The 23049-nt window shown below is 39.8% G+C and overlaps 5 protein-coding genes across 6 annotated transcripts; 1 reads left to right on the top strand and 4 right to left on the bottom strand.

Moving 5' to 3' along the window:
- Positions 1-64: 64 nt before the first annotated feature.
- Positions 65-2705, bottom strand: LOC120265351. Its single transcript, XM_039273223.1, has 3 exons — positions 1097-2705; positions 461-943; positions 65-405 (listed from the first exon to the last, which is right to left on the bottom strand). The coding sequence occupies exons 1-3, from the start codon at positions 2703-2705 to the stop codon at positions 65-67; spliced, it is 2433 nt and encodes an 810-aa protein (XP_039129157.1).
- Positions 2706-7228: 4523 nt separating this feature from the next.
- On the bottom strand, positions 7229-9108 carry LOC120264618 (protein PHOSPHATE STARVATION RESPONSE 1-like). Its single transcript, XM_039272438.1, has 7 exons — positions 8817-9108; positions 8641-8737; positions 8490-8566; positions 8377-8416; positions 8231-8285; positions 8070-8145; positions 7229-7975 (listed from the first exon to the last, which is right to left on the bottom strand). The coding sequence occupies exons 1-7, from the start codon at positions 9021-9023 to the stop codon at positions 7763-7765; spliced, it is 765 nt and encodes a 254-aa protein (XP_039128372.1). The 5' UTR covers positions 9024-9108; the 3' UTR covers positions 7229-7762.
- A 1049-nt stretch (positions 9109-10157) lies between these two features.
- LOC120265629 (ribose-phosphate pyrophosphokinase 1) lies at positions 10158-13728 on the bottom strand. Its single transcript, XM_039273578.1, has 9 exons — positions 13532-13728; positions 13269-13445; positions 12951-13199; positions 12505-12648; positions 12249-12416; positions 11787-11856; positions 11276-11357; positions 10892-11051; positions 10158-10623 (listed from the first exon to the last, which is right to left on the bottom strand). The coding sequence occupies exons 1-9, from the start codon at positions 13643-13645 to the stop codon at positions 10585-10587; spliced, it is 1203 nt and encodes a 400-aa protein (XP_039129512.1). The 5' UTR covers positions 13646-13728; the 3' UTR covers positions 10158-10584.
- A 1658-nt stretch (positions 13729-15386) lies between these two features.
- On the bottom strand, positions 15387-17133 carry LOC120264305 (tobamovirus multiplication protein 2B). 2 transcript variants are annotated; one of them, XM_039272112.1, is made up of 5 exons: positions 16964-17133; positions 16518-16583; positions 16358-16422; positions 15692-15846; positions 15387-15417 (listed from the first exon to the last, which is right to left on the bottom strand). In XM_039272112.1, exons 1-4 carry the CDS (start codon positions 17126-17128, stop codon positions 15705-15707), a joined length of 438 nt encoding a protein of 145 aa, XP_039128046.1. In that variant the 5' UTR covers positions 17129-17133; the 3' UTR covers positions 15387-15417; positions 15692-15704. The 2 variants fall into 2 exon arrangements, with proteins under 2 accessions (XP_039128046.1, XP_039128045.1); XM_039272111.1 differs by lacking the exon at positions 15387-15417 and having other exon boundaries at positions 15587-15846.
- A 184-nt stretch (positions 17134-17317) lies between these two features.
- LOC120264382 (NADH dehydrogenase [ubiquinone] 1 alpha subcomplex assembly factor 3-like) lies at positions 17318-20274 on the top strand. The gene is given in 8 exon segments (XM_039272197.1): positions 17318-17462; positions 17464-17498; positions 17562-17633; positions 18042-18158; positions 18497-18531; positions 18802-18902; positions 19120-19202; positions 19907-20274. Coding segments are annotated over 8 exon segments (513 nt in total). The 5' UTR covers positions 17318-17399; the 3' UTR covers positions 19914-20274.
- The last annotated feature ends 2775 nt before the right edge of the window (positions 20275-23049 follow it).

Below are 23049 nucleotides of genomic sequence, written 5' to 3'. Positions count from 1 at the left end.
AAATGGGCGGTCAAACCTTGGTAATTGGAGGACTGGTGTAGATGTAAGAGCTTGTTTCAGAGCCTCAAAGGCAGCCATGGCTGCGGGCGACCAAACAAAAGCCTGCTTTCGCAGCAAGTCCGTCAGTGGTGCCGCTAAGCGCGCATACTGTGGCACAAAGCGTCTGTAATACCCGGTCAAGCCCAGGAACCCCGCAGTTGGCAGACATTGGATGGCAGCGGCCAGTCTTGCACTGCTTGGACTTTTTCAGGCTCAACCGCAACTCCCTCCCTGGATATCCGGTGGCCGAGATATCCCAAACTTGTGCGACCAAAGGCACACTTACTGAGTTTGGCCGATAGATGATGTTGACGAAACTAGGTGAACACCGCCTCCAGATGTTGGAGATGATCGGACCATGAATCACTATATACCAGCACATCATCAAAGAATACCAGAACGAATTGTCTTAACACCGGACGGAACACCGCATTCATCAGAGCCTGGAACGTTGATGGAGCGTTCGACAGGCCAAATGGCATTACGAGAAATTCGTAATGCCCCTCATGCGTCCGGAACGCCGTTTTTTCGATGTCCTCCGGGTGAATGCGAACCTGGTGATAGCCCGATCGGAGATCCATCTTTGAGAAGACCTGTGCACCAGCGAGCTCGTCGAATAATTCCTCGACAGTGGGAATTGGAAACCGGTCTCTGACCGTCACGACATTGAGCGCCCGATAGTCCACACAGAACCTCCACGACCCGTCCTTCTTCTTGACTAGGATCACTGGTGAAGAGAAGGGGCTCGTACTCGGCCTGATAATGCCCTCCTTTAACATGTCGCCCACCAATCGTTCAATCTCCGTCTTCTGGAAATGAGGATAGCGGTAAGGCCGCACATTCACCGGAGATGTATTGGCCTTCAGTGGAATACGGTGGTCAAATGATCGCACCGGTGGGAGCCCTGTAGGAGTGGAGAAAATATCAGTATAAGTTTTCAACAATGTATTGAATTGGTCAATGAAAACCAAGGGAGCCGAAGCATCAGGTGTTGTTGGGGACCCATCGTGCTATCCCGAGTCAGCAGTCAAAGAAACCCTGAGATGGTAGTATTGACTGTCGCCTTGACCGAGAGCATCGCGACGCAGGGATGTGGGCGATATTGACTCGCCGTGAGTGGTGGGAAGGCCATGCAAACGCACACGAGCACCATGATGATCGAACTCCATCCAAAGATTTTTATAGTCAAACAAAGTAGGCCCTCGTTTCGCCAGCCAATGGACGCCCAAAACCACGTCGGCCCCGAAGACCGGAAGCAACAAAAGGTCCACCGGAAACAATGCCTCACCTAACTTCAGTGGAACCTGTAAACATTCCCCACCACATTGTAGCTGTTCCCCGTTCCCGACCATCACAGTGAGGTGAGAGGCAACATGGGTAGTCAAACCCAGGTGTGATGTCAACCGTGACTGGAGGAAGTTGTTAGTAGATCCCCCATCAATCAGTACCGTGACGCTCTTACCATTAATTGATCCAGCAAGCTTCAACGTCGAAGGAACTAAGGCCCCTGTGAGAGCATGGAAAGAGATACTGGGCTGGTCCGCAGCAGGAGGCTCTTCTGGGGAAGCATCCATAGGGACCTCCAAAGGAACAAGGTCAGGATCCGATATGTCACCCTGAAAGTCCGCTTCATCCTCCACCAAGAGACATAGGAATTGTGGAGGTTTGCAGCGATGACCCCTAGTAAATGGAGAGTCACAGTTAAAACATAACCCACGTTCGCGCCGAGCGGCCATCTCAGCTGGAGTTAGTTTCTTTATGGGTATTGCCGGTGCAGGGCCCGGAAGGCGCGGAGCCTCTGGTGCTGGTAGGGCGAGGGTACCCATATTATGGGCCCGAAACGGCAAGCGCGGTGGTCCTGAAGCTGCCCGCGCTGCATTACACTTGTCCTCCATGATTCTAGCAAGGCCCATCGTGTCCGCCAACGTCTCAGGTTGCAAGATATACAGCTCGCGTTGGATATCTTCACGTAACCCAGAGAGAAAACAGTTTAACAAGCTGCTGGGACGCAAACCGACGATCCTCGTCGATAAACATTCAAATTCAGACATGTAGATGGCGACAGAGGAGTGTTGCCGGAGTTTGTAAAGGCGGGCTTCATGATTGATATACTTCGATGGACCGAACCGTATCTCCTCCAAGCGAACGAACGCCGTCCACGTTGTCAGTTGTTCGGTGGCGAAGAGCCAGTGGTACCATTGCAAAGCCACTCCCGTCATATAAAAGGCCGCCATGGAGATCTTCTGGTCTTCCGGAGTAGCATGATGGGCAAAGAAGTGTTCAATCTGAAATATCCAAGAGAGAACATTCTCACCTGAAAATAGGGTAATCTCCAGCTTAGGAAGACGTACACCATTTCCCTGTGACTGGTCGGCAGGAGGTGGCGTTGACAGCAATGGTGGATATCCTGGTCCAGGGGATATTGGGGGCGAGGGTAACAATGGCGGTGACAGTCCCCTCTCGATCTTAGATAACTTGAACATCATGTCAGCCATCACTGTTTGCTGAGTGGACAAGGATTTCTGAATGGAGTCGAAGAGCTCGGTATGTTGCTGGACCGAGATACAAAGATCCTCCATCTTGGCGAGCAATGAGTCCTGCCGCTCGTTGAGAAGATAGATGTGGTCTTCCATGGCACGAGATCGAGTTGTCATCCCTTCCGTCATTGAGCGGGATCAATGAAAGCACCAATGTAGCGCCTCGGTTGGTGGCTAGGGTTTGATTTCTCACTGAGCTCAATGAAAAGCCATGGAATAATCAGGAAAGAGAAATAAGGAGATGAGGAAAAGGGTGAAAAGAAGGGAGGAGAGGAAAGAGATAGAGGAAAGAGGAGAGAGAAAAGAGGAGAAAGGAGACGAATGATAGGCTGCCTGCCCACTCATCCTCTCATTTGATATTTATATTCTTTTTGAAAATAACAACCTTCATACAAAGTGCCTTGAGCATCACGCTACACCAAACTACAGGTTAAGGTTAACAATCCTTGATATGACCCATTGATTATGAGGTAATCTCCTCATAATCCTCCCACTATAAAATCATCAAACCGCGTGCCAGGTGTTGTTTTCCTATTGCTTCTCCTCAGACCGCTAGTATCTTGACTATTGACCCCTTCTTTTTGACCCTTGACCGCTACAACCTGCCTGGCTTGATTGAGAAGACAAATAAATTATAAACGTAAGGTGGTCTAGTTTCTTGGTAGTTAATTAGAGACTTATAAATTTTTAATCCTCTTAACCATCAATTGAAAAGCTTCAGTAATAATAAGCAAATCATCTTCATACATAACATGGTTAAAGCTGCTCTGAAGCTGTGGTTCGAATCTAGAAAAAAGGTTAATCCTGATGGTATGATTAAGAATGACAGTAAGGTTTTGGAAAACATTAATAAACAAACAAGAAGATCAGAGGTCACTTTGCCTAATTACATTTCAAAGCAGATATACTACAAATCCAAATATTTGAGAATTTCATCTTAATGAAGGTAGTATAAGGATTGCATTCCATTCTAAAGGCAGGCTTTGATACAAGAAATCCAAATATTTGAGAATTTCATTTTAATGAAGGTAGTAAGGATTGCATTCCATTCTAAAGGCAAGCTTTGATGCAAGAAATCCAAATATTTTGGAATTTCATCTTAATGAAGGTAGTAAGTATTGCATTTTATTCTAAGAAGCATGCGAGATTCTGCAGTCCATGGATTAAGGATGTCAATTTAAATCATAGAAATCATCTTGTGCTTACTGTTTTGATTTATTCTCATCTTCTTGTTGTGAATGAAGAGTAATAATCATGACCGTTTCTTTTGAGGAAGCATGAAAAACAAGTGAGAATGATCTGTTTGGAAGATGCATCAAAGTTTGAAGAGAAATAGGGTAAATGGTGCACTACTTTTTAAAGGTTAATCTCTTTGTTATAATGTTGAATTTTTTGAATCTTTGTGATGATAAACTATATCAAAATCACTGGGATCGATTAACGATCATATGTCTGTTAGGCAATACAACCTGTATACATTTGTCTATCCATCTTTGTATATCCGCCATATTTGTATACTCGTATATACATATTCATGTAACCTTGTTCAGATTGATAATGAGATCATCTAATTCTAACAATGTCATGTCCTCTGTGTTGTGAAGTATACTAGGCCGTGATAAATGAGCAGTTACGTTCGAATGAGTGCTTCTAAACATGGTGATATTCCAATCATAGATTTGAGTAGACTTGATCATCTTCAACACTCGAAGATGAGATACTCGAAAACTTAGTTCGGCTTGTAAAGACTGGGGATTCTTCCAGGTTAGTATCTTTTACAAGATATAAATAACTTATAATAAGTGTTTTTGTGACACGAATCAGAAACCAGGATGATACTGATATGGGTTCATGAAGAAATAAAATTTGATGTTCTCAAATTGTTTTTCTTCAGCTTATTAACCATGGAATTCCTGATGAAGTGATAGAATGATGAAGGCTGTGATAAAAGAGTTTTTTCAGTTACCTTTGCAGGAGAAGAAAGCATATGAGCAACTTCCAGGCACTGTGGAAGGCTATGACCAAGCCTTTGTTGTCTCAGAGGAACAGAAATTGGACTGAGGGGCCCATGTACTTCCTTTCTGCTAGACCCGGTTTCTGGGAGGAGCTTGAAACTCTGGCCTACAAATCCACCAATATTCAAGTAAACTTCTTCAAATTCTTAGTTTTAAAACACAAATAATTAACATTGCTACGGCGGAGGAGTTGATTTTCAGCATCCATAAACGTAGGCTTCCAGGCCATATCCTTAAGGTGGATTTTTCTAAAGCATTCGACTCGGTGGACTGGGACATCCTTTTGGATCTACTGGAGGCTAGGGGGTTTGGTAGACGATGGGTAGATTGGATACGTTGTCTTCTCGTCTCCTCCAAAGCCAATATTTTGGTTAATGGTTCGCCGAGTGGCTATGTACGGTACCATCGTGGTTTGAGACAGGGGGACCCCCTTTCCCCTCTGCTCTTTGTCCTGGTGACGGATGTGCTGGGGACGATGTTCTCTCATGCTTTGCACTCTGGTGTGCTTATTGGTGTTCCACTGGGAAACCACGGTTCGATGTGTAATTTGCACTACGCTGATGACTTACTAATTATGACCACTGGGGGTCTTGAGGATTTGCGCATCATTAAGCTGATGTTATTTTTATTTAAAGGAATGTCTGGTCTGAAAACCAATTTCTCGAAAACGTGTCTTTTCTCCTCCCGGTTAGACTGCCTCCCGAACCATGCTGAGGCCCTGACTCTGAACTGTGCAGTTGATTGTCTTCTAGTCACCTATCTGGGTATTCCTATCTCAGGAAGAAGGCCGAGGAAGCAGGACTGGGAAATTCTTATTGCGAAGGTCAGGGGCGATTGTCGTCCTGGAAAGCTCGTCAATTGTCCGTGGGGGGTAGGCTTACCCTGCTGAACTCGGTGTTATCTGCTATCCTGACGTATTGGATGTCTATCTTTAGACTCCCAAGTTGGGTAGTCAAGGAGATTGACAGGATTAGGAGAGACTTCCTGTGGTCGGGGCCGGACATCGATAAACCTAAATGTCGGCTGGTTGGCTGGAAGAGTATATGTTGACCAAAGGACTTAGGTGGTTGGGGCATTTTAGACTTGAAGGTTTTCAACTCCGCCCTACTCGGGAAGTGGTGGTGGAAGTTGTCGTCCGATGCAAACTGGTGCGGATGGCCTGTCGTGCGCTTCAATTATGGGGTGTCTATCTGGAACCTGCATTCTCACCGTCGTGGTCTGGCTTCTTTCTTTTGGAGTGGTCTTTATTGCTGCTTGTCGGCTTTTAGAGGTTGCACGGAGCATATCGTCCACGATGGCTCCCGAACTTTATTTTGGAAGGATAAATGGTTGAATGGTTGTGCTCCTATGTACATTTGGCCTAACCTGTTCTTCTCGACGGGTGACCCTAACGCTACGTTTATGGAGCTGAGACACAGGTTAGACCTAATGTCGTTTCGGGAGGACTTGGAGGTGCGACATTTTGTGGAGAACTACTCCCTTAGGGTTGGCTTGAATGAAGAAGATTTGAAATGGTGGACACTAACGCCGACCGGGAGATTTTCAGTTAAATCCTTTTATTCGTTCATGATTGATGGTGGGGTTAGATGTCTGGTTGCCAAGACTTTTTGGACCTCTGCTTGCCCGCAAAAAGTAAATATTTTCAACTGGCTTGCCTGGAGGTATAAGATTCTCACGATGGAAAATTTAGCTGTCCGGTGTTGCAACAAGCTTCCAACCACTACGTGTGTTCTGTGCCATGCGGGCTGTGAAACGGTGGATCATCTTTTCCGTCAGTGCCAGTTTGTGCAACCTATCTGGAGTTTCTTCTTGCACCTTTTCGGTTTACCGGCACTCCCGTCCTCCCTGGGTGAGGTGTGGGAGTCCTGGTAGTTCAAACTTCGGTCTTGTCTGCGTTCCTTAGGTGGCCTCATTGTTAAAGCGGTTGCTTGGCATGTCTGGATTGCTAGGAATGATTGCATTTTTAATGCTGTCTGCGTTTCTCCTTCTTCTATTATCTCCAAAGTTGCCCATGTGCTGATCCTGTGGTTTTCTGCAGCCTCTCCCTCTCAGCAAGCGAGTTTTGGTGAGCATACTTCTACTCTTCGTCGCAGCTTGGTGTTCTCTGGGCAGCAGGAGGATCCCACCGGTGGAGCTGCTCCCTCGTGGAGGGACCCCTAATCGAGCCCTTTGGGGTAGTGCTCTTGTCAGATGGGTCTTGGCCGATCGGGTGTTTGGCTGGTTATGTTTTTGTTCCCACTTCTAGTGGGATTTTTGTGTTCGTTGTTGTTTCGAGCGGTTGAGTGCGACTTTTTGTACTTTCACTTTTATCTATGGCATGTGGTTTATCCACTTTTTCAAAAATTTCAGGGACGCATTTGATCAGTATTCTGAAGAAATGCAGAGAGTGGCAAACATTCTGTTAGATTCAATAGGAAAGAGCTTGAAAATTGATAAACTCGTTGACAATTTTAAGGGTTGCAAGCAATGTGTGAGGATTAACTAATACCCTCCATGTCCTCAAGCAAGCAAGGTGCTGGGACTATCCCCTCACTCTGACACTGTAGGACTAACAGTGTTACTTCAAGTGAATGCAGTTCAAGGATTGCAGATAAAAAAGAATGGTGTTTGGCTTCCAATCAAATCACTCCCTGGTGCTTTCATAGTCAACATTGGAGATAACATTGAGGTAAAACTTAGCTCTCAATCAACATTATATGTCTACAATTTCGGTAACTGCTAAACATAAATACTTTTTACTGTTTATCTGACAGATAATGAGCAATGGGAAATACAAGAGCATTGAACACAGAGCTATTGTAAACACAGACTGGGAACGCATGTCGGTTGCTACATTTCATAGTCCGAGTGCAGATGCACAATTAGGACCACTTCCAGAGGCATTAGAGAAAAACAAGCCACATTGCAGGACTATTAGTTTCCAGGATTATGTCAAGATGGTCTTTACTCTCAAACTTGAAGGGAAGAACATCTTGGATCATATGAAACTAGAGGCTTAATTACCTCTGATGTTTCGCTAAGTAATTATTTTATTTGGTGCAAATAAAATACTATAATGCTATCATGCGCATTATATACATTGTTGAATTTCTTTGGTCTTGTAATCCAAACCGGTTGCCTTCAGGCTATCTATCTAAAGTGATTGGATTTTTGTTTTCCATTCCAAACATTTTATGATGCAAACCATTTCGCCTCTGATTCATTGAGATATATTTCACCAAATTCACTGTATCCTCCATAAGATGAGCTCTCTGTAGCATGACTGTCCATTTGGTTCTTCGCATTAGTGTTCTCAAAGTAACTGCAACTTCTTTTCTGAAAATCAAACATCCTTTGCAGGTAATTCGCATGTTCCTCGATTCTACTCTGCAACTTTTTCTGGAACTGTGGAAGTAGAACAAAGAGGATTAAATGCGTCACTTAGATAATAGAAGTCCTTGGCAGTTTAAATAAAGGGATTAGAGTTTATATGTTCAACCTCTAATTGTTCATGTAAGTTCTTTTGTACATCCAATTGCAGACGAAGAGCTTCTAAAATATGAACTCCACCATTTCTAGATCATCAAAGTCAGACTAATCATATGGACAGCATAATCAATGATGATCCAACTGAAAGATAAAAAAATATAATAGATTTACTTTTTACTGTTGTGAATTGGCATTCGATCATTATTTGCTTTCCCTCCATGTTTACCTGCAATATTATCAATCAATTGTTAAATTTCAGTTATGATTAAAACGAAAGCACCACAGAAAGCACTAACAAAAAGAGATTAATTATATACCTTCAGAGAAATTCATAATACACTTTACTGCCCGATATTTCTGAAGATGTGAAATAGAACAATCAGACAAAAACTCTGAAGAGAATGTATAAAAACATCGGAAATAGCTTTACCTGCAAATGACTCTTAATGTGAAAAATTGTTAGGCCTTGTGACTCCATCAATTTTAGTATTCCTTTTGGAGTTGCTTCTGCATTTAAAAGAACATTGATTAGATTATAGAATATCAATCTTAGGTGAGGATAATAGCTCGTTGTTACTCACTCATTGGCCCTCCAAGACAATTAACAGCCTCTACAAACTGTTCATGCAGTTCATGAGTCCATCGTATTCGCTGCTTTGCAATCCTCACATCTCCACGCTGATCAGTAGTATGAAAATCAGTGACGGTCATGTATCGGTTGTGCCACCGATACATATCAGTAAACAACTGAACTTACCTTCACATCTTGTTGTTCAATTCCATAATCAGTATGATTGATCACCTGAGAACTAATTGGAAATCTTGATTGAATAAAGTTGCTATTTGGAAGTGAATTGGAGAACAATGATTGATGATACTGCATTTGAGCATATGATGCATAGCAATTACTGAAATCTTCTTTGGAAACAACCAAATTTCTGGTATGTTTTTCTACAGCATTCATTCTTAAAATCAATGAGCTTTGAAAGTAATGTGAAGTAGAAATTTCAAAAGGCCAAGCTTCGGTTTAAATAACAATTGCAGATACTAAGGGGAATTCAGATTCGTCCTTCCAACAACGAAACTTCCTGATATTTTCTGTGTTTAGTCACGAATATAAGCAAATACATGCACCTCCACCTCCATTCTTTAATTACGGAATCGAGACTAATAAGATTATTTTCGGAAACTAAGATTTGAAAGTTCTTTATTCTCCATTGATCATGGATTTCAGTATCAATGAATGGATGGCCATACTATGAAATTTATTGTCTACAATTGCAGAATGATTCTGATTGTATTATAGTGCAATAATTAGAAGAGCATAAAAGAAAACATTCCACTTGTCGAATGATGAGTCATTAAAGTTAATAACTTACAATTCAAGTGATTGCTTGTAAGTTTAAAGGAATCAAAAGTAGAGGAAGAACAGTCAGTTAAGGGTTGTGAGTGAGCCACTTGGTTGACAGTGATTCCAGCAAAAGGCACTCCAAGATGTGGGAAAGATTAACAGATTTGTTCATTTCATCTGATTCTTTTCTTCGTTTGGAAGCAGGGGAATTTTACTCATGAATTGAAAGGTGGCTAATATTTGTGCTCGTTTTTTTATTTTATCAGACAAACGGCCAACTTCATTTTAAAAGTTTGTGGTACTTTTAACTTCATCGAAATAAAAAAAATAAAATAAAATAAAATACCGACTCTCCTGTTGTATAATTGATTACATATATTTTTAATTTATATAGTTTTTTATTAACATATATGATTTTTTTCCCCATGTTTCTTCAAGTATGTAAATAATACAAGGAGCAAGGGGGTTGTGGTGTAGCCTTGAAAAAGGTTAATTACTGCTGTACCTCAGTAAATATTATATTTATTTTCCACCAAAAATGTTAATATATGCTGATAATATCAGAAGTGAATCATAAGATTCTTTTGTGCATATATACCCTCACTCAACGAAAAAAATGGAAAAATAAAGCTTACATTTAGTGGCCAAATCAATTTCAATGGAGGTCATTAAATCTTGAATTAGGGAAAAAAAAAATCAAAATTATGTGAATGAAAAAACCTAAATATTTTTTAAAGCAAATATTCATTGGCAGATACAACACTGTTAGTTTATAATGAGATTAATTACAACAAACAGAGGCATACATCCCTGGATAGACATGGTTGGAGACTGAGCTCAACTAGACGTTCTTTCGGAGCTCAGGAACAAACAAATTAATCCATCGTCAAGATATTACAAACCCTAAAACCAGCACTTCATGCAAAATATTGTGCACAAAAGCATCAAATCACCTGGGTTTTTACATCGACTACTAACAAGAGCTCAAAAAACAAGCATTTTAATGTACTCATTCTATACTCTTAGAGCAGTACAAACATTACTAGGAACCTGTATTAAGACAACTATGTATATGACAACTAGAGTGAACAGCTCGAAAGAACGCTCAAGGGTCCATATCTAAGGAGAAAGCGAGAATGGCGAACAGACATGTTAACTCCACCACCAAAGATGATCAATCAATGTCCAGGCTGGAGTATGGTTCATAGCCAACCTAGCAGGCAATAAAAATGCAAACATGAAGCTATTCTCAATGATACTGATGTTTGATGCATTGGTTCTGTTATTTTAAGTTACAAGATCAGTCAGTCAATATATGAGCCAAGATGCTTTGGATTGTAATTATGTAGAATAAGAGGAGTACACTGAAACCCCAAGAAAAATTTTGTCAAGAAAAAAGAAACAACATTTACAGTCCTTATGAATAGAAAAAATAAATAAATGAATCAATGGACATTTTATCACTGAAAGATGCTACTCACAGAGCAATCATCATAAACTCGCCAAATAGTCTCGCCTAACAGATTTGCCACTGATAGAACTGTCAACTGAGGGAAACTCTTCTGCTCCAACACTGGGATCGTATTTGTTATGATAACTTCTTGAAACAGGCCACTAGAAAGCCTTTCAATTGCTGGAGGGCTGCCATTGTATACAGAACATAATAAGTAACTAACAGCCAAATATAATATGTCAAACGTTCAATCAAAGTAAGCCTTTGATATGTTAGAAACTAAAATCACTCCATTCTGTTGCTCAGCCCAAACATAGAAACACAGGCCAGAAACCAAATCCTGATCTTTCAAAGTGACTTATCTTTCACATTTTCTGAACTCATAGACTACTTAGAGAAGGCACGCCTATACCTGAAAACAGCGTGGGTACTGCAAGCATAGACTTCTCTTGCCCCTTCTTGATGTAATAGAGATGCACCTTTTGCAATTGTCCCTGTTCCGATGGCAATAAAGCATTCAGGATTGCAAGGTTTACAAGGGAAAAAAGCATCAAAATTACCTGATCAAGCAAAGTGTGGTAATGCTTGCCAGAGAGAGCATGTAATAACTTCTCTTTATGTAATGAGGAAATTTCTAGCCTACACTAAATGCATTGCACTGAAGGCATTGGATATGTGCTACATGACAGGGAATAAAATGAGCTGTTTGCATGCCTCCAACAGCTTAGCGCAAAGCACCCAATGCAGGCAAGACTTATACAACAATCACCGATAGATATAACCAAAAGTAAGCTACGCTTTACAGGAAAAATAATTTGATTTTTCTGAGAAAACTCAAGCTAAAGATCCGAAAGATTAAGATGCTTGGGAAACAAATTCAAACATTGGCTCTTTTTTAATGGATTCAGTGTGAACAAACTCACCGGCAGTATCAATCATGTCATCCACCATAACAGCCACCTTTCCACGAACATCCCCAATAAGATTCATTACCTACAGAACAACAATTGCTTTAGAATCGCTACCTTATTAAACCAGAAATTTTTTTCTTCCATTAAATTGTGTGTGATATGGCCAGTCAGGGCACAGGCAACTCAAACCCCACACCTATCATTAGGAATGTTCTCAAAATTTTAAGGAGGCATAGACAAATGATCTATAACAAAAACAATTTATGACATTGGCCAGAGTGTTTTATGATCGTCTTAGATACTATAATGCAACACAAGAGAGACAACAAAGTGACTATTCTACAAAATCCACAAAAACACCTCTAAACTTTGATGTCTTAATGTTAAGGAAATTAAGCTCAAAGAAACTATCAGTTGTTCAAATAAATGACTTACTAGACTGAAAGATTTAACAAGTAAACCTAACCAAATTACCTCAGCAACATTATGTCCATGACGCCTTTTATCCACAATGGCTAGAGGAGCATCTGACAACTTCTTTGCAAAAGCACGTGCCCTTGCAACACCACCAACATCTGGAGAGACAACTACCAAATCATTTGAACATATGGTCTTGCTAGCCAGATAATCAAGGATCACAGGCTGGAATTCATGAAACAAGCAAATTGTGTGAACTGATTAGTGATAACTTTCAAATTTTCACGGACAACATTTCCAGAGAACATGTTACCTGACCATATACGTGATCCACTGGAATATCAAAGTATCCCATGGACTGTCCAGAGTGAAGATCACAAGCAAGCACACGGTTAGCCCCTGCTTCTGTAATCAGATTTGCAACAAGTTTGGCAGCTATGGACTCACGCCCTTGAGTCTGAGAGAGCAGTTTGCAGTGTGAAAGTCAGTGTCAATGTTTTCACACAAAAGTATATAGAAGAAATGGAGAAAGGACACAAACAGAACTAATGGAGTACTAACAAAAAATCAATAAAATTACAAGCTAAACCAAAATCCCCACAACATAATCGTTTTCTTGAAAATATGATGTATGTGCAAGTCACACAAGAAAACACATTGATCAAAGTTTCGTCTCTAGTTTATTTTATTATTTCCCATTGCATAAGCAAATTCATAATGAAATAACAACTTTAAGATGTATAAGGAGAAAGTTCCCACCTTTCTATCAGCTCTAGCATAACCAAAGTAAGGAATCACAGCTGTGATATTCTTCGCCGATGCTCTGCGGCAAGCATCGATCATTATCAGAAGCTCCATGAGGTTCTCATTAGCAGGAGGGCAAGTTGGTTGCACTAGAAAGACATCACATCCTCTGACACTCTCTTGCAACTGAACATAGATTTCTCCATCCGCAAAGCGCTTGATTTTGATCTTCCCAAGCTCCAGGCCCAAGTAACTAGCGATTTCCTACAAAAATAACGACCATTTTTTATAAGATTGTTCAGAAGGATTTCTTTTCACCAATCATTGATGAACCTGGGCAAGAGCGGGGTTGGCAGTGCCGGAAAAGATGCGAAGGCGGGTATCATTCTTGCCGCCTATCTCTTGAAGCCGTGGTGTTGACAATAAGCCCGGCAGCGAGGATTCGTTGATCACGGGGATGCACGGTGGCGCGCCATTGTTGAACCTCAGTGGCCCAAAAAATTGGCATCTCTGCAACCCAGAGAAGAAGAGAAATCAGGGATTTAGAAAAGAAGAACATCGATTACTAATCATCGAGAGAGAAGATGGAGAACAACCGTTGTGAACAGAGAGAAGGAAGCGGAGGAGGGAAAGCAAGAGCGAGAGAGGAGAGTGTGGGGGCGGGAGAGGAGTGAGGACGACGATGCCGGTGAGAGGGTCAGGGAGGCCATGGACGGTGGCGAAGAGGACGAGGAGGAGGAGGAGCTAGGGTTCGATGGTTGGGTGGAGATTAATTGGGGAATTCCTCGGCGTTGGAAATTTGGAATCGCGCGAAAATCCCACGTGGCAGAGAGTTGTAAGAAAAAACAATATTTTTTTTTTTATTTTGAATCACAGAGAAAATCTTAATTGAGTTGAATTTTTTTTTTTTTTTTACAATATTCAGTTGAATAAAATTTAAAATTTAATTTACCAACATCTCCATATCAGTATTTATTTTTGATTTAAATTTTAAATAGGGTATTTGTCAAAAAAAAATAATTTAATTTAATTAATATCAATAAAAATAAATATTTTAAAATTAAAATTTTTTGTTTTTTAGATAAATAATTAATATTTATTAGTACTATAATTTAAAATTTATTAGTTATTTAAAAATAAACATTTTGTATAAAAATAAAAATAAAAATAGTACTCACCTTTGTTTGAATTGGAGAATCATATTTATACCAAAACCTGATCAATCATGAAGATATATAGGTAGATAAAGTCATTCCGGTTTTATCAGGTTTTAGTTGAATTGATGATTTTTTTTTTAATTAATTGGATGAGTAAATTTCAGTAAAAGCTCTCTTCTGCGAAAAGGTACAATAAGCAAAAATCAAAAATCAAAAATCAAAATAAATAAATAACCAGTTTCAATGAATCAAAACCAATTGCAACATACAAGATCAATGATTCAATGGTCAATCCCCAATTTCATGGCTCTTTTGCAATGCAAACATGTGATTTTCTCTCTGTGAATAACATTCAGGTATCAATATCTCACAAGAATTTATATGAAAAAGAAGAAATCACAAAGCCTACATCTTTCCACACAAATGACACAATCACGCCAGAGATGAAAAAAAAAAGGAAGATATTCAACTCTAAAGATAAAAAATAAAAATAATCAATAAAAGTATCTTCTTTGAATCTTTATAAGCAAACTGCATCTGTATTAGCCCATGCTCCATGCTCTATCAAAACTACTAGATTTCTTCTGACTCGATTTATAAAACCAGAGGAACCTGACATTTCAAAGTGTTGAGTTTGGTGTTGGAGGCTAAAATACAGACATTCTAAAAGTTCTGAGTTCAAGATACCGGGTCCTCTATCTTGAAACCAAGTTAAGTCAAGAAGAACCCCAGACCTGAACCATAAAACCACACTAAAAACCGGAAAAGTGTTATCTCACCGGCCCTCACAAAGACGGTATTCATGTATTCATCTTCATGTTTATTTTCTATCTAAACACAACCTGAACTGCACTTGGATTAGAAAATAAACAGAGGGATGACCAGCTTCCACATGCAGCTCAAGGAAGAGATAATTACTTAGCTATCGAATTGACAGTTGACAAATGCAAGCATTGCAACAGAAGACCTGAAATCCTGAACCCTGGATTTCAAAGGCCATTTTAGACAACCAACTAAAACCACGAAACATTGAAAAGTCATATTCATGATAGGTGGGTCTAGTGACTCTAGCATTTTGAAATGTCAGATTCACCTGATTTTGTAAAACCGGTCAGCAGACAGATGGTGTAGCATGCAGACTAAGCTAATACAGGATCAGCTTGCAATAAGACATTTACTAGTTGTTTACTTCATATAGATATAAAAAGACCATTTAAACCAGAAGTATCAGTAAAAGCACGGGCCATCCTCCTTGCAACCATTTCTGGAGTTTGATGAGCTAGTGTGCCTTCAATTCTTTTAGGTCCTTTGCAAGTGTTGATCCACTAAAAAACAAAGAACAAAATCAGCTTTTTGTCCCAAAGAACAAATAGAGAAAAATGCAAGAAATTTAGCTGATGCCACTGCACTTTGCCAAACATGAGTCAGCTAATGTTTTATTATTCTTTTTCCAATCAAACACCGAGTTCTAGGTAAAATTCAGGTGTTTAAATAAGGAGAAATGGAAGAAAATTATATAAGGAAATTCCTTCGCCAATTTTATCCAATTTAGCTTTGTAAGGTTAACAGAAATAATAAATGAGAGGGAGTCTACAGAACCTGCACACATGTTTTAACTTTTAAATGCTTCACTAGCATTTTCTGAATCAGCATCATTCTTCTCTTCTTCAGACTGAATGACTTGAGAAGATGACCTGAGTTGAGAGCTTTCCATGTTTGATAGCAATTGTGTTACAGTCTTCAGATGAAGAACACTGCAAGACCAGATACAGAGAGATCAACAGATAAAACCAAACTTCATAGTTGACAGGGGTGGCCAGATGTGAGATAGCATCAAATAGTTCTTCCAAACTCACCCAATTCATAATTGCATGCCTCAAAACAAAAAGAAAGGTGGCCCTAATACCTTGAACAATCAGATATGGGTTTAATCCTACCAAATGCATGTATTTGGCCTATTAGCATTGCTTTCAGATATCCACTCTAGAACCACTATAAGGAAAACTTCCCTCTAAGAATCTAACACAAGTAATATATCCATCAAAAGAAAATGTCCTACTCATGAATGTATTCTTTAATCAACATTACAGACCATTCCAAATAAAAATTAACATTTAAAAAGGAACAGTGAAGTTCTGAAATTTGATCATGAGAAAAAACTTCAATTTATTCCATTTTCCCAAAAAAGATTATCACGCCAATTACCCACAGAACTGATAGTAGAATCAATGAAAAACATTATATAAGCAATAAAAAGAAACCAACCTCTGTAAACCATTCTCCATGTAAGCATCCAATGAAGAAATGACTCTAGGTAGTTGATCCAAAACCTGAAAACACAAGAAACAAAGTCATTAATAAATCATTTGGTCTCTGGGGTAGATACCCCAGACATAATTACATCTAAAGTTGAGCAGGAAAATACCTGTCCAGTATTCTTCACAGTAGAAGATTTAGCAAGAATATTTTTTGGGAGCTTCATCAGGTACACCTACAATTTGGAATTGAAATCATAGGAACAAAAACAAGTGTTTGGATTAAAATAAAATTGAAAAAAAAAAAATCTGGAAAATGTACTGAAAAAACTCAAACTTTTTCCTAATCATCATCTTCAATTTCTTCTTTTTCCCTTTTCCCCCTATGTTTTTCCTCAATACAAAGCACACCATGAGGTAACGGATCATGAACCACAAATACATACACAATATAATCAATCATAATGCTATCCTGAAGAGACTTTGCGAAGATGATCTCTCTAACAGAGTGGAACATTCTAAGGAACAATCATTCCAAGATCGATCCAATGCATAACATCACATCAAACCGCACAAAACGAACAATCAAGATGTAGAATAGATCATGAACGAGCACCTGAGCGGGAGACGAGTTTTGCATGAGATGGAGGAGATTGGAGGTGGACTGCACTGCCTGGCAGATCTGATCCGCCACCATCGCCTTCGCGCTTCCCTCCCGACTCACTCCGCCACGGCCGCCGCCGGTGCCGCCTCTGCTCGTCGCCATCTCTCTCCCCTCCATCGAGCGCTCTCACCATATAGATCGGTATAATTACAGATAACCCCTTTCTTATCTTATAATTATTTGTTAGTCCTTCAAGTCTGTTTTACTTATATACCAGTCCCCTATTACTGATTTTACAAGTGTATTTATGCAAACATACCACGACATATCGGATTCAAATCATTTTCGGGTTTCGGATCTTTAATCGGGTTATCGGGTTTTGCGGGGTTTGGATCAAAGGGGAAGAAACGAGGAGACCTCTCATCTCCGGCCACCCAAGGCGGCGGCAATGGCGGGTGGCGCATGCCGGCGAGTGCTGCCGGACCTCGTGAAGACGCTTCGTAGAGAAGTCCCCCAAGATCTCTAATCAAACCCTCCCCTCTCTCAGGTCTCGTTCTCAGTCTTCTCTCCATCTCTCTCAAGTTTTTTTGCTGATTTTCTATGTTATCAGGCGCGCTTTTTCGCTCTATGATCAGATCAACCTCATCGACAGCGTCCCCGAAGATCAGCTTCGTTTCCAAGGGTATTTTGATTTTGGCTTCCTTAATCTTTGGGTCTCCGATGCTTTTGTTGATTTCTCTGTTCTTCTTATGCGTGTGTGTGTGTGTGCCCGCGCGCGCTTTTTCTCCCTAAAGTATTTGTCAGTATTGGTGACTTAGGTATACGTTTGAGATGAATTTGTCAATGCTGTGCTGATTGCTAATCCAGTATCAAATTACTGTTTTTATTGTTTGCTGAAACTCTAATTGATATATTTTGTTGTTTGGAAAAGTGATCCTTTTTCTATATTCTAGAGTTGAATTTTGCTGTTTATATCTATGTCTTGCATTGATAAGATGCATCTTTCTCTGCAATGTGCTGCATCAATGCTTGTGAATGCTGACTTTGCTATCATTTTATTTTTAAGATTTTTTTTTCTTCATAATTTTAGGTACACTGACACAGGATTTACGGTAAATGGTGTGAAGTATGAGGGAAGCTTGCTAATCATAGACAACAAGCTCATGTCTTGGTCTCCGAAAAGATTTTCAGAGATAACCGCTGAGAGGTATGTATGGAGTGTGAAGCAATTTCTTATATAACATATTGAGAGGTGAGAGGTGAAAGGTGCGTGATTTATCTTTAAGTGAATGATTTAGTGAATTTCCTGTTGATTTCATGGCATGCAACTCTTACAAATGACTTGTTTTTGGAGGCTCCTCCATAGTAAGCATTTTATTGGTATATTTTAAACCCTGCTAACATTTCGTTGTAATATATTCATTTATGTGGGATGTGTTTTACTATTTCTCAGCATTTGTTCATTTGTTTTGGTTGTTTACTTGCTCAAATGTGATTATCCTTATGCATGTGCTAACAGTTGGATCTTTTTCCTATGAAATGCAGTTTATCCATCTTCCAAATTGTGAGACCTGTCCCAGGTATTTAGTCTGCGGGCATCGTCCCCTAATTTATGTTGCCTTCAACCCTCTCAAATCTTGATGTTTAAATTATGACCATTCTTTTTAGCTTCTTGGTTTTTATGGTTTGTATTAGCTGCTTAACTTTCTTGTGAATCCTGTACTTGCAAGCCGTCACTTCATCTTATGTCTTCTCTAGCGGTTGTTCTTTTTCAGTATGTAGATTGCTGGAAAATGAGCTTTTCTCCCTTTTTATTCCCTAAAGTCTGTTCTGTCCTCATGCACATCCAGAAATTCTGATTCTTGGTTGTGGAAGGCACATTGAACCAGTGAGTCTTGAACTCCGAAGATTTATTAGATCTACCGGCATGAAATTGGAAGCAATTGATTCGGTATATTTTTATTTTTTATTTTTTTACTTTTTTTACATTTTTCAGTTTATTGTTTCTTCTAAGTCCAGCGAACAAAAGACAGTTAGGTTTATTAGGCATCCATATTTTTATTTAATTCCATGATTATTTTGATAATCAAGATATTTTTGTGTCTAAAATGCTTATAATCGTCATTTCTTTTCTTGACTTGTGTGTCTTCATGTTATTGCTTTCTCAGAGAAATGCTGCTTCTACTTACAATATATTGAATGAGGAAGGAAGGGTAGTGGCAGCAGCTCTTCTCCCATATGGAGAAACTTTGTAAGTTCTAGGTTCTAACTTTAAAATATCAAGAATCTTCTTGCTTAACATTTATTTCCATCAGTCAGGTTCTGGCAATTTACTTGTCAGTATTTAACTAGAAAAACAAGTAGGAAACTCAAACAAAAACCATCACATGATGCTTTGCATGTATGCCATAGTGTAAGATGATGACTCTGGTTTTATGTTAGATCGGTCATATATATGCTTGCATGTAAAGCAGCAATAGTAAAGTATATATGTCATTTCTTGCCACTGTATATTGTTGTTATCACGTCACAAAATATTCTGAGCTTTATTGTGATCATGTTGTTCCTATTTATACAAGTGATAACATGACCCGTCAGTCCAAGCTAGCAGTTAGTGCGGGGATTTGCCCAAGAACAATCATGAGTTTCAGATTCAGTAATTTATTTATTTATGTGTTTCTATAGGATTAGAACCAGGGAGATCATGCTCTTAAGAATAATATTTCCGTCAGTCCCAATACAGGAACTTGTTACGCTTTCTTTAGCTGAACAACTGTGAACAAGGATGACCTAGCAAGGACTTCCATAGTCCAGCACCTCTAATTATGTTCATAGGCTAATATAGGTCTATCATCATAATGAAGACAACAATATCAAACTGAGATTTATGTATGTCCTTGATTAGTGTGTTTTTCACATGCCTTCTTTTTTATTGATATACCGTCACTTCTTCAGGCAATGAATTGAATGATATCCGGGAACTTTAGCTTCAGTTTGGTTTGCTCTCCGCTCTTGATTGAGAACATCCTGGCAAGCAAGTAAAAATTGTCCATTCCACCTGTTCTTGTGCAGTTGAAGCAAATATTCCTGTTATTGCAGTACCGCACGACACATTGAATGTCATATGTTATAAGGAACACATGGTTTCTTTACTTTTTTTATAATGTATTTAATAAACAGGCGGTTTTGAACAAATGTTTTAATGCCTTTTAACTGATTAAATATGTAGTATGTTTTGTTATTTTTACTATGGAGTTACATAAACTCCAGAAATCATATATGTAGTCCTTTGTGTTCTGGATGCAAAACAGTGAGCCTTAAGACATGAGGATGCAAACAGAATTCTTTCTGCTGTTAGTGTTGGTGATCTTTGTGCATTCATGGTTTGCACAATCTGAAACCCTGTACAGCAAACTATCACCATTCCGGGGCATTGGCATCCTGCCACGGCCGATACCCATAAGTCGGACGGAGATCAAGGCTTGTTGGTACCCTGTTCGAAGTGTCCCTGGATGTGCAAATTCGATATTTGAGTCCTCCCATGGCAATAAGATTGATCTCACTTCTGAATGCTGCAGAGCTGTTCAAAGCATTGGAGATAGCTGCTTGAACAAGATCCTTATGAAAGTGTTCTTTATTAGAGCGCTTCTTCCTAAGATTGATGACTATTGTGATTCAAAGTTTGGTTTAAGTCCATCTTCTTGAACATGGAAATCTAAGGCTCTAATAATAATATTTTCAGGGTTTATTTGCAAAAGGATTTCTTATTAATTTATCATTTGGAAAAAATGCTTTTATTTATGTGTGTACTCAACGCTCTCATAAAACACCATATTTGCATATAAATAATTTGTGGTAATCAATCGAATTTGTTTAAAACACTATTTTATCTTCATTTCTTTTTTGTCTGACTAATGTGATTCTTATAAATTTCACTTCCCAATTGAATAGTGTAATTTTTTATTTATTAATTTTTTTATTAATAGGTTTATTTTTAAAAAATAATATTACCCAAATAGTTGAATATCTATGTATATACTCTCATAAAAATTACATACAAACACGCATACACCCAAAAAAATATATACATCACGATTAAAAGAATATACTTCTTTCATATTTTGAAAAGGTGGATAAACCATCGATAAAATAAAAGAGAGTACAAACAAAAACCACAGCCTCCCCCCACACAGAAGGGGAAAGGACACCCAACCACTAGCAGTAGTGCCAACAACTCAAAACACACAAACTAACAGAAACAACGGAGAAAATGCGAGATAAAAAAGTAGGAGAAAAGGGGCCTCCTCCCCACCTAACAACCCAGAAAGTGGACTACTCCGTTTGCTGTCCCGGCGCCTCCTCGGCCAAAGTAATCTCAAGATCTGTCGCAGAACAATGCTCCACCTCAGCAAGGGGGCCAGAGAACTTCAGACTCCTCCGAACACTCCCCATGGCCTCATCAAGCTTCCCCTTGTCACCCTCTGCACAGTTATCGTACCAGGACAATAATAAATGATCAATTTTAATAATGAGAATATGCACCAGGCACGACATTGGCATTAAAAATAATATCATTTCTAGCAAGCCAAATTGTCCACACAATAGCTTTCACTAATAAATCCACAAAAGTCCTGAAAGACGGCAACACCGACCACCTCCACGCGATCCAGAGATCGCTCACCGAGAGAGGTGGCTCCGGCAGATTGACTAAATTAACAAAGAAATCCGAAATCCTTCTAGAATAAGAACATTGGAGGAAAAGATGATCCGCTGTTTCAATCGCCGAATGGCACAAAACACACGTAGCAGTAGGCAGTTTGTTACATTTCCTCCTCTCCAAATTCTCCAACGTGAGGACCCTATTCTTCCACACAAGCCAGTTATGGAGAATGATCTTCTGATGGCAAGTCTTGCGCCAAAAGAACCTCGCAACTGGACAAACGATACCACCGTTACTGAGAAAATTATAGAAGGATTTCACCGAGAAAAGCCCGTTACCCGTGAGCAACCAGCTTTTCTTATCACACCTAGCCCCCCTATTCGCCTTCAAACAATCAAAGACCTGAGTTACACAAGCATTTGCAGAAAAGAGCGGATCTTCAAGAAGGGAGGACAACTCATGAACCGTACCGTTCGGAAGATTACTACGACGAAATTCCTCCGGCCACAAATTCATAGGGGCAATGCCATTAACCCATCGATCCTTCCAAAACAGAGTAGTCTCACCAGAATTGATGTTGTGCCCAATGCACCCTCTAAACGCTGGTAGACTGTCAAGAACACCTTTCCAAAAGAAAGAAATTCTACCCGTCAACCTGGGGTAGAGATGCCAGTTGAGAAGCCCATAGTTGAATTGCACAACATCCGCGCCACACCAACTAGGGTCCATAACAAACTTCCACCACCATTTCCCTAGTAACGCCAAGTTAAAAGTGCGAAGATCCAGAATCCCCCATCCTCCCTGATCACGTGGCCGGCATAAGTTCCTCCACCCCACCAGTCGACACTTAGGGTGATCAATATCCAGCCCCGACCACAAGAACTTTCTTCGGAGATAATCCAGCTTTTTAACAACCCACCCCCGAAGTCTAAAGATAGACATCCAATATGTCGGAAGTGCAGACAAAACAGAGTTAACCAACGTAAGGCGACCACCCAAGGAAAGATGCTTAACCTTCCAGGAGTAGAGCCTCCTCCTCACTTTTTGAATCAGCTCCTCCCAATCCTGTCTACGAGGTCGTCTTCCCGCAATCGGAACACCAAGATAAGTAACTGGAAGAGACCCAGTTACACAGTTAAGTGTAGCAGCGGCTCCCGCCTGCGGTAATTCTCCCAACTTGCTCGAAAACAGGCAGGTTTTTGCAAAATTAGTCGCCAAACCAGACATACTTTCAAATAAAAACAGTATGAGTTTAATAATCCTGAGATCCTCAAGCCCTCCCGTGGTCATAATTAGAAGATCATCAGCGTAATGAAGATTACACTTACTTCCAAACTCACCCAGAGGAACACCCACCAGAATCTTGGAGCTAAGGGCATGAGTAAACATTGAGCTGAGCACATGTTTTTTTGTAGAAAAAATGATGCACAATGTTTTT

The sequence above is a fragment of the Dioscorea cayenensis genome, chromosome 7 (assembly GCF_009730915.1).
Source record: "Dioscorea cayenensis subsp. rotundata cultivar TDr96_F1 chromosome 7, TDr96_F1_v2_PseudoChromosome.rev07_lg8_w22 25.fasta, whole genome shotgun sequence".
Taxonomy (NCBI): domain Eukaryota; kingdom Viridiplantae; phylum Streptophyta; class Magnoliopsida; order Dioscoreales; family Dioscoreaceae; genus Dioscorea; species Dioscorea cayenensis.
Note: the sequence above shows the minus strand (reverse complement) of the source record. Positions and strands in the feature narration are given on the sequence as shown.